This window comes from Vollenhovia emeryi, unplaced genomic scaffold (genome assembly GCF_000949405.1).
Source record: "Vollenhovia emeryi isolate VEMERY1.0 unplaced genomic scaffold, V.emery_V1.0 DF939407.1, whole genome shotgun sequence".
NCBI lineage: Eukaryota > Metazoa > Arthropoda > Insecta > Hymenoptera > Formicidae > Vollenhovia > Vollenhovia emeryi.
This window is the reverse complement of record NW_011966959.1, coordinates 30,485-40,773: the sequence shown is the minus strand read 5'-3', so window position 1 is coordinate 40,773 and position 10,289 is coordinate 30,485. Positions and strand designations below refer to the sequence as shown.

Below are 10,289 nucleotides of genomic sequence, written 5' to 3'. Positions count from 1 at the left end.
TCGAATCGTACCGAATTCACACAAACGGCGAATCCAGAGGCACGAAACGAATGCTCGATGGATGGGTGTCTTGAAATCAACTCGCGAGAGCAAGAACGAGATTTTTTTAAATCTAGCGAAGGTCCCTCAGAATAATTAAAAGAAATAAAAATAATAGGGGGGAAGGAGGTCGTCGAGCCGAAACAAATGAAAGGAAAAGAAAACGTGCGACTTACTACTGATTGAGGTCGATGGTGGATTGCGGTATCTGGTAAATCTTCGAAGGCGGCTGGCTCAGATAGGTGGTCCGTCGGCCGAAATCGCGCACAGATTTTATTTGGACTGGATAAACTTGATATAAAAGAATAACTCGGAACTTGGAGAATCGCGGAGAGAACTGCGTTGGTGGACTCGGGAGCTGCCAAAGAGGCTGAGCCAGCAGGCTCCGGGTTTATATATTTTTTTTCGGGGTGGATCTTGGTCATGGGACGTGGAAGGAGATTTTGGATTTTGGTTCTTCATTGGTGGACTATTGGGAGGTGTCAAGGAGTTGTGTTTCTTATTGGCAACCCGACCATTAAGTCGTTGTCGCCCTTTGATATTTATTTATGGGCATTATTTCCTTCAGCGACTTTCAAAAAATCCCGAGTTTCACTTTTGGGTCATATTTTGGAAATCTGGATTTCGAAACTGCCGTCTGAAAGGGCCTGATCCCATCCTGTCTGTTTTTTCTCCCCTTTTTATTATTTCAACGGCTATCGACCAGCAACAATTAGAGCACTTTGCGTTTCGAGTTTCGAAAAGTGAAACTCTGTCAATCAATTTTTTGTGGGGAGGAGACTCATGCGTTGGCTAGTCGATATCCGCTGATTTCTAAAATTTTAGTTTCCAAGGGAAGAAAAACATGTTTCTTACGGTTTTTTGAAAGAGAGAAATCGTGGAGTCCACAGGACGTAACACTTTCTTCCCTTTTACCAATCCATATTCTAATTTATCTTTTTCTTCCCAACATGCTACGACTAATTTATTCTTTCCGCTTTCTCTACTTCTTTTTTCATACCTCATTGCTCTAATACCCCATTCGGTTTTCAGTTTCTTTATACCTAGTTCTCTTAAAATCATATACCTCGGGGTGCAGTACTCAATTCTGTAAATCCATCTGACATAGTCCATCATAATCCTTTCTAATTCCCTTTTTTCTTTCCATCCCCAAATTTCCACCCCATATTCCATTACGCTTTTGACTAGATACTTAAATAATGCCCCTCTTCTTTTAAAATCGTCTTTACATATATTTTCTCCTAGTCCCCATACCTTGTTAACCGCTACCCTCCCTTTCCTACACAACTCCTTAATATGATCTACATAATTTCCTCTCCTATTGAACGTGAAACCTAGATACTTGAATTTTTCTACCTCTTCTATACTCTCCCCTCCCCACTTCCATTTCCCTCTTACTATCTTGCCCCTGCTATTAAAAATCATGACTTTCGTTTTCTCCGTGCTTAATTCTAGGTCTCTATCTTTCAAGAACCTCCTTAATGTATCCATCATATCCTCCAGTGCCTCTTTGTTTTTGACCATTAGCACCATATCGTCAGCATAAGCTAATGACCATACCCTCCCTCTGCCCAATGAGATCCCTCCTACATTTCGTTTCTCTAGTGCTTTTTATCTAGATCCGCGATGTACATACTAAATAGGTCTGGACTCAGAACACATCCCTGTTTTACTCCTTTCCTCGTGCTGAATTCCCTCGTGAGTCCTATATTTGTTCTGACTGCTGAATCCGTTTCCGCGTATATTTCTTTCATCCTGTTTATTATTCCGCTCCCCAATCCATTTTCTTCCAACGTCTTCCATAACTTCCCTCTATGTCGAACCACGTTGTCGAAGGCCGCCTTTAGATCAATGAAAAGTGCAAAGACCTTTTTGTCTCCTTGGTCCTTTTCTTTTTCCCTCTGAACAATGTGGTTTAAGATAAAGATGCTGTCTATAGTGGACCTTCCTTTTCTGAAGCCCGCTTGACTTTCTGGTATTAGCCCCTTCGTTTCTATATCTTCCACCAATCTGTTCCTCAGGATTTCTGCATACACCTTATATGCAGAGCACAGTAGTGAGATTCCCCTATAATTTTCGGGCTTCTCTTTATCGCCTCTCTTATGTAGCGGTACTACTATGCTCCTTCTCCATTCCAATGGGATAGTGCCTTCCCTCCATATTTGCTTCATTAGGTCCATCAAACAGCCTCTCACCGCCGTTCCTCCGTATCTCCATGCTTCCATCGGTATCCCATCTATTCCTGCTGCTTTTCCCAATTTCATCTTCTTTAATGCGCCGCATATCTCCTCTTCCGTTAACTCCTCCTCTCCATGCTCGGTTTCCTCGTGTTTTTCTCCTCTTTTATCCTTTTCCATTGTCTCTTCTTTTCCTTCCCTTATTTTATTTTCTGTTCCAGTTTCCTTATATATTATCTCCTTCTCCACGCCTCCTACTAGTTTCATAAAATAATTCCTCCAATCTTCTTCTTGGATGTTGTTCTTCACCCACTCCTTCTTCCCTCTCCGCCTATTTATGAAACTCCATACCTCTTTCTCGTTCCGCAAATTCTTCAGCTCCTCTTCCTCTTCCGCTCTTTTATCCTTTCTCCTGCTCTCCATCAGCTCCTTTAAACTTCTCCTTCCTTCTATAAAGTCTTCTCTACTCCCGTTGCCTTTCCTCCACTTCTTATACTTCCTTTTAACCTCCCTTTTTTTCTTTGTGCAGCTTCTGTTCCACCAGTCCTTATGTCCTATTTTTGTCCTCCTCTTCTTCTTAACCTCCTTATAAACTAATGCTATGCGTATGAACTCCTTGATTCTTCCCCATTTCTCCTCTAACGTCCATGACATTTGCCACTCCCAGTCTCCTAGCTCCGTCGTCATTCCGTTGTATGATTTCCTCGCCTCCATGTCCCATGTTATTAATCTCCGAGTCATATCCTGTTCCTCTTCCTTTTCCTCGCCTATTTTTGTTGCTTGGTCTCCATTCATCTCCATCTCCATTAACAAGGGTAAGTGGTCTGAGTCCACCCTATCGTCTACCTTAAGTCTCCTAACCTTTTCTTGTATCTCTTCGCTTACAATGACATAATCTATTACCGAACTACCTCTCGCACCTACGTAAGTGAATTCGCCTTCCCAGTCTCCTTCTGTCCTACCATTTAATATATACCAGCCTCTTTCATCTATCATCTCCATGAATTTCCTACCCCCACCCCCTATTATTTTGTCCTTACTTTTCCTTTTCTTGTCGTGCCCACTATCCCCTCCTAACTCCCCTATCCTAATGTTAAAGTCTCCCCCTATAATTAATTCTTCGCACTCATATTTTTCTGTTATTATCTTGAAAGTTTCCTCTATAACATTCTCCCCACCGTTATTATATATTGTATGTTCAGCTTTACCTCTGCTCCTATTAACCTTGTATGGATTGCATTTTCTGTTAAAATTGTTGTCTTTATCTCCCCTACGCTCCTAATCCAGCTTTTCTTTATACCTATCAAAATTCCTCCTATCGCCCTGCCTTTTTTCCTTACTCTCCTTGCGTGTGTGTTCGTCCAGACATGCGATCTCGGTAACTTGTCCTTGATCCTGTCCCATCCTTTTTCCTCTAGCCATGTCTCGCATAGTCCTATAAAATCCCACCGTTCGATGTAGTTCCAGAAGTCCTTGTCCTGCCTTTCTAGACCCGCTACGTTCCAAAATACAATCCTTCTTCTCCTGTTGTTATTATTCCAGTTTCTTCTTTCCTCGCTCGTGCGTTCCTCCTCTCCAACCCTCTTTTTCCTTTTTTTCCTTTACTTGGCTTCCTCCCGAAAATTTTTCTATTCCATAATCTTATATACCTCATCGCTCCATACGTATTGTTTTCCTTGAATTTCCAGTTTCCTGTATCCTACCTTGACCCTTCTCCCTTCCGATTTTTCTTTCTTCGCACGTTCTCTAATCAGTCTTTGCACCTCTCTTTCCTCGTATGACATATCGTGGTCAATAAAGATTTTCTTGCTTCCAAGTTTCCTCTTCTCCTTCATTACCTTCTCTTTCATTTCCCAGCAGTCCATTTCTACGATCACTACCTCCCTACCTTCTCTCCCTGTTATCTTCAAATTCTTCACTCCTTCCTTCACCCCGAATTCTTTCCCTAGAAATAGTCCTGCCGTTTCCTTCATGCTCCTGCATGTCTCTGTTTGTAATCCTCTGATTACAAATTTGTTTCTTCTTTCTTTCTTTTCTCTTGTGTTTCTTTCTCTTTTCCTAACTGTTTCCGCCACCTTCTCTACCAGCTCTTCGATTTTGACTTCTTTTGTTATTATCTCTTTCTCTTCCTTCATTTGTTCTATTTTCAACATTCTTTCTTCTAAGTTATCCAATTTGTCTTCTAACTTTTTTCCTCTCGTGTCCCATCTCTTCTCAAAACTATTCCTTTCCTCTCTCATCTCTCTCATTTCCTTCCTCATATCTTTCAGCTCCTCATTTCTCTTAAGATTGCAACCAACGACCCGTCTACTTCTTTCTTCTCTTCTGTTACCTGAATTCCGTCCTCTCCTGTTTTCTCTCCTTCGACACTTCCTCCATCCCTTGGCTTGTTGAACTCTGCCGGCGATCTTACCGTTTTATTATCTCTCTTGAAAATATCATTGGCCAGCTGTACCTTCTCGTCATTTTTCCTCTTAGCTGTCTCTGTTTCTCTCCTCGTATCCTTATCCCTCATTATGAAATCTAATATGCTGAGTGAGTCCTCTCTCTCTCTCTCAACTCCTCTGCATTGGGTCTTCCTCTTCCGTTTCTCTTCCCTTTCGATGTATCTTCCGTTGATTTCTCCGCTTTGTCTCCCATCGTCTTGTCTCCTCCCGTATCTAAATCCCTCTCTTCGCCCGTATCTGACATCCCTCTCGTACCTATCGCCCTCTCTCTCCCTCTCGCGCCTTACGTACGACCTACTACTATCTACACCTAATCCGCTACCTCTATGCCGTTACCTGCCTCGACTGCTACCGCCACCTACCCTGCCCGCTTGCCGCTAATTCCGTTGCTTTTTGGAACGCACCGCTCTTTTCTCTCTGCTCTCCGCTCCTAACCTAACTTCTCTCCTGTCCCTTTATTGCTCTCTCTCGCAATAACGCAATTAATCCCCCTATTTCCCTTTATATCCCGTCTCGGTCTAAATTTTCCCTTCTACCTATTTTATCGCTTTTCAACCTATTACGCTTCCTTATACTCGCTAAAATCACACTCACTCTCTCTGCTCCTTCCGCACACGTGCTCCGCACATTCGCTGCACTAACCAAGTCGAGTCGATAATTATTATTTTTTTATTAGTTGTGTCTATATTTATATTATTGCAATCAAGTTCCTCTATAACTAAATTAGTATTACTTAAATTTAAATTTAAATTTAGTTGATTATCTTCGTGTGACTTCAACTCTTCTCAAGAGTAATTTTTTCTCCTAAAATTAAAATAAATATTGTATCAAATTGAAACTTAAACACCATATTTTTAGGACCTGGCCAAGTGGTGGCCATTATACAGGGTGCTCCGCAACATATTGAAGATCGGTCATGAGAAGGTAGAGGGGACTAAGACAAACAGAAAAGTCCTGTACTATTTTGCGCTTGGACGAATAGTTATCGAGATACTGAATTTTAAAAATCGCCGTATTAGTCCAACCCACTGGCAAATGCAAGCGCGCGGTGAGTAGCGACCATCGCTGCGAACTTTGACGCAGCGCGGGGAGACATGCGAGTGGTCGCGTAAGCGGCGGACGGGCAGCGGCGCGCCTCGCCTCCCTACTCCTCGCCGCGCATCGCCATCCTACTCCACGCTACATACCGCCTCGAGCGGGGCCGCTAAGCGGACGCATCTCACCGCGCGCTTACATTCGCCAGTAGGTTGGGCTAATACGTCGATTTTTAAAATTCAGTATCTCGATAACTATTCGTCCATGCGCAAAATAGTACAAGACTTTTCTGTTTGCCTTAGTCCCCTCTACCTTCCCATGACCGGTCTTCAATATGTTGCGGAGCACCCTGTATTGCTATGTGAATCATATACAAGAATTTTAATTCAATAGGGGAAAGGGTAAATTTATAATGCTAAGTACAGCATTGAAATTAAATTAAAATAATGTGAAAAAATCGCTCTGCGATTTTTAGAACATGTGAATTCACTGACGATAATGATCCCACCTAGGGGAAATCTGTGTTATATGTCCGATAGTAACGGCGCGCAGTACAGGGTGGGATAATAGGTATTTACCGTAGGTACGGTATACTTGTATGATTCACATAGCAATATAATGGCCACCACCTTGCCAGGTCCTAAAAATATGGCGTTTAAGTTTCAATTTGATTTATATATCAGAAAAGGACCGACAAAATATTAATTGTAGTAAATATTGTAAATTTAATATTATATAGCACATAAACATAACTGATTGATGTATTAAATATTTAAATAAAAAGTTTTTAATGTAATTACACGTATTTTAGTGATTAATTCAAATAATTTATGTTCACCAATAACAATAAGTACATCAATTCCGCTTTTTACACTCTTCATTTTTATGGAATAAGTATTAAAAATTTGTTTCATTAATATTATTATTTCCTTTATTTCTTCCGATAAAATTTTATGCTCGATTGTTTGACTACAACATTTTAATACAATATAAAAAATAATGAAGTACCTAGTTTGTATAAATATTCAGATTAGTTTGCGCGATTTAATAATATCATTACTTTTGTAGAGAAGATACTTTGGAGGGGGGGGGGGATAAAAAAATTTTTTTAATAAAAAATATCCAAATAATTAAATTATATAATTCTTGATATATTAGAACACAAGGCCCGGTAGCAGACTCCCAAGAAAGTCCACATGTTCATCCATACTCTTGGGGATATTGCAGAGCCGTCTGCTTTGCAAACACACACACGCTTTGCATGATTGCACACTCACACCCAGCATGTACAGACAAAACAGCGCAGCAATCACACACGCTTGTCCGGGACTTCGGCGTGCACCGTGCGGTGAGTCGATAGTTTAATTGCGAATCGTTTTCGAAGGAGCCTTATACCCTCCTCCTGGTCCTTCGAGTCATAGCTTCTCGCCCACGGGGACCATTCATACCCCCTCCCCCCGTTCAGATATTAGTAGAAACTTTTAGTATTACTATCATTACAATTATTGGATAAATTCATATACATGCAAAGACGTTTGTCATTTTTATGACAAAGTCTTCACTGTTTTAAAGTTCAACTATAGTAACTCTTCCGATTTTTGCTTTAAAGGGCGATTTGACTGAAGAAGCCGACAGCAATCTTTATATAAATCCCATGGAGGCAACGGAGAAATGTAGAAGTCAAATGAAAAAATCCGTTTCTGGAGAAGTCGGTCGAAACATTACCACTGATATGTCACCTAGCGCTGGATCTTTGAAAGAGGCCAGTAAAGCTAAGCTGAATGATATTATGATACCTAAGCATAGGAAAATTAGGATCCAACAAGTAAGTTCTATAAAAATTAGTATTTTATATTTACTTGTCCTGAAGTTTATTCTCATATAACAAATATTTCTACTTGTTTGATGTTATTAATTATCAATAAAACCAATAAAAAGTAGGAAAATATTGGTACAACAAAGTGATAATAATTAACAAAATATGAGTACAGGGTGTTTCGGCAACATACACATCAGCAAGTTGGGTTGCCTATCTGCTTACCGACAGGGGCATGCTTTATCGGGCTCACAGAATAAGATCAGATGCAAGTTCGGTGGTTTTCTAATTCTTATACAGTGTATGTGCAGTTGTATTTTAATAGATAAAATAATATAGAATACAAAATTTAATGAAGAAATTCGAACAAAAATATTTTTTATTTTATAATATTGTTACGCCCGTGCTCGGATGCGACGCCCTGAGAATGCGCGCCAGCCGCGGGCTGAAGTTGCGGCAGATTAAAAGATCGGTCGCGAAGGACCGATGCGCGGTTGTTGTTGATTGATTTTCTGATTTTGTCTCTGAGCTCTTCGAGAGTACAGACGTGTGTTCTTTAGCGAATAAAGTTTCCTTGTTGATTTCCAATCCTTGTTGATTTCTTCGCGGCCCGGTAACGTACGCCGCGAGCGAAAGACGAGCCGACGAGCACGCGAGTGCGCGAAGTGTTGTGTGGACGGCGGAGCCGGACGTAACATTTTGGGGGCTCGTCCGGGATCGGACGAGCGGCGGAGAGCGAGGACGGTCTACGCCACGAGGAAAAGACGCCGCGAGGAGACGACGCCAACGAGGGAGCCGACACACAACATGGAAATTGCGGCGGTGATGGCAGAGATCCGCCAGATGCGCGAGGAGCAGACATGCCGGGATCAGGACTTCGCGGCGGCGTTGCGTTCCCGAGACGAGGAGCTACGCGTCTTAAGAGAACAGCTAAGTCGCTCCAATAATACCGCCGTGGGGGACGCGGAGTCGAGTCACGGAGTTACGGGGACGGGTCGCGCCGGCTCGGAACGACCGTTTGTCGGGGACGGTGATGCACGCGCGATGCTGGGCTATAAGCTCAAGCCCGATACGTATGACGGGGTAGTACCGATACGCGAGTTTTTCTCACAGTTTGAATTGATCGCGCGCGCGAACGGTTGGGGGGACGCCAGTAGGGTATACATATAGGGGGATTCTACCCCGGGAGCTCCGAGGGGGAGCGGGGCGGGGGGGGGGTACTCCGCGGCGAGGGGACAGCGGGGAGAGGGGTACTCCGTGGCGAGGGGACCGCGGGGAGGAGTACGCGACCTTGACGTCACGCAAGGTGCTGACCTGTCACTACGTGACATGTAACAGATATCTAGGTGCTGACCTGTCATTCGTTTCTTTTTAGCGCGAACACCTGAACGGGTATTCTTATGAGTCACGGGGTCAAGCGCCGAAACCTGGCTGCTGACAGTGACTTTCTTATCAAGGTGAACGATGTCGAGGAGTTCCACGTTTATTATTCCACGACGCTTGGCGATCCGCGGGGCGCGGGGAAGGAGATATTCTACGGCGATTCGCGGGGGCGCGGGGAGGGGGAGGACCGCGACGCTACGCGATCCGCGGCGCGGGGAGGTCCGCGGCGCGAGGCAATCCGCGGCACATGCATGTAATAGATATCACCGGAAGATGACGATATACAAATGATTAGCGCAGACACACAGCTGCGCGCATCCATGGCATGAGTCATGAGGTCAAGCGCCTAAACCTGGCTGCTGACAGCGACTTTCTTGTTTAGGTGCGTGATGTCAGAGAGTTCCGGGTTTAAACTCGCACCTACTGCGTCAGCATGTAATAGATATCACTGAGGATACCTTTGATTAGCACCGATACCACAGCTACACGTATTAATATTTTTTCATGGTATGAGATCAAACGCCGAAACCTGGCTGCTGACAGCGACTTTTAATGGTATATAAACGGTCCGGAAGCCCGCTGTACCACAGTAGGAGATTTTATACGATATCGAGAATTAAGAATACGTTGGGACCCACGAACACATCGTTAGACAAGAAGTTCGTATTTATCATCCAGTTTCTTCGTGTCCTGATAGGCCTTAGGATTTCCTTAGCAAGAATGAATTATTACACTCCTCAGGAAATGTCATCCACCAAGAAACAGCGTAGCGTGTAAGTACTACAAAGTTATCGTATATTTTCCTTTACCATTTTCCACATTTAATTGTATTTTTCAAACAGTTTTAACAATCGTCGTTACACACCATATGTTCATCGAAGCAGTTATACGCCATCCGTTCCTCAAGATGAAACTGTATCGTGCAAGAAACAGTGTGGTGACGTGTGAGTACCATAAAGCTACTGCATATTTGCACACATTTTTTTACACATATAATTGTATTTATTTTACTTTATACATTCTTTCAGTTCTGATGATGAATCTCATAACCCACCGCGTATCATGTGCAGGAGGTTACCACTGACATCTACAGCATTCAAATACATAGATATTGGGATCAGAGTAGTACCTCGTGCATCCTACGTAGAAATAATTCTCGGCGATAATCAAGGACATCAGATGGAGTTAGATCAATCAATTTGGAAAGAATACAGAAATAATCAATCAAAAATAGACCAGCTGCTAAAGGCAACAGATGCGTCATCATCGTCAGCGATACAGCTTAATCATTTAGCTATAGAACTAGTTAGAACGCGCCACGGAAATATTGTAAAAGTAACATCAAATAATACTTCTATGTACATGAAACCATCAACCATATCATTTTAATTT

The 10,289-nt window shown here is 42.7% G+C and overlaps 1 protein-coding gene and 1 long non-coding RNA gene across 3 annotated transcripts in view; both read left to right on the top strand.

Moving 5' to 3' along the window:
• The window catches only part of LOC105557911, a 40,693-nt gene that overhangs the window by 9,733 nt on the left and 20,671 nt on the right, over window positions 1-10,289 (top strand). For both annotated transcript variants that reach the window (XR_001008635.1, XM_012005310.1), the window contains exon 3: window positions 7,308-7,523. Coding sequence is in view for 1 of the 2 variants with exons in the window: in XM_012005310.1 (XP_011860700.1) it covers window positions 7,308-7,523 (216 nt within the window). In the remaining variant the exon portion in view is untranslated. The remainder of the gene's footprint in view (window positions 1-7,307; window positions 7,524-10,289) is intronic.
• LOC105557908 lies at window positions 9,495-10,103 on the top strand. Its single transcript, XR_001008634.1, has 2 exons — window positions 9,495-9,841; window positions 9,926-10,103. It is a non-coding gene; the product is annotated as an uncharacterized LOC105557908 (long non-coding RNA).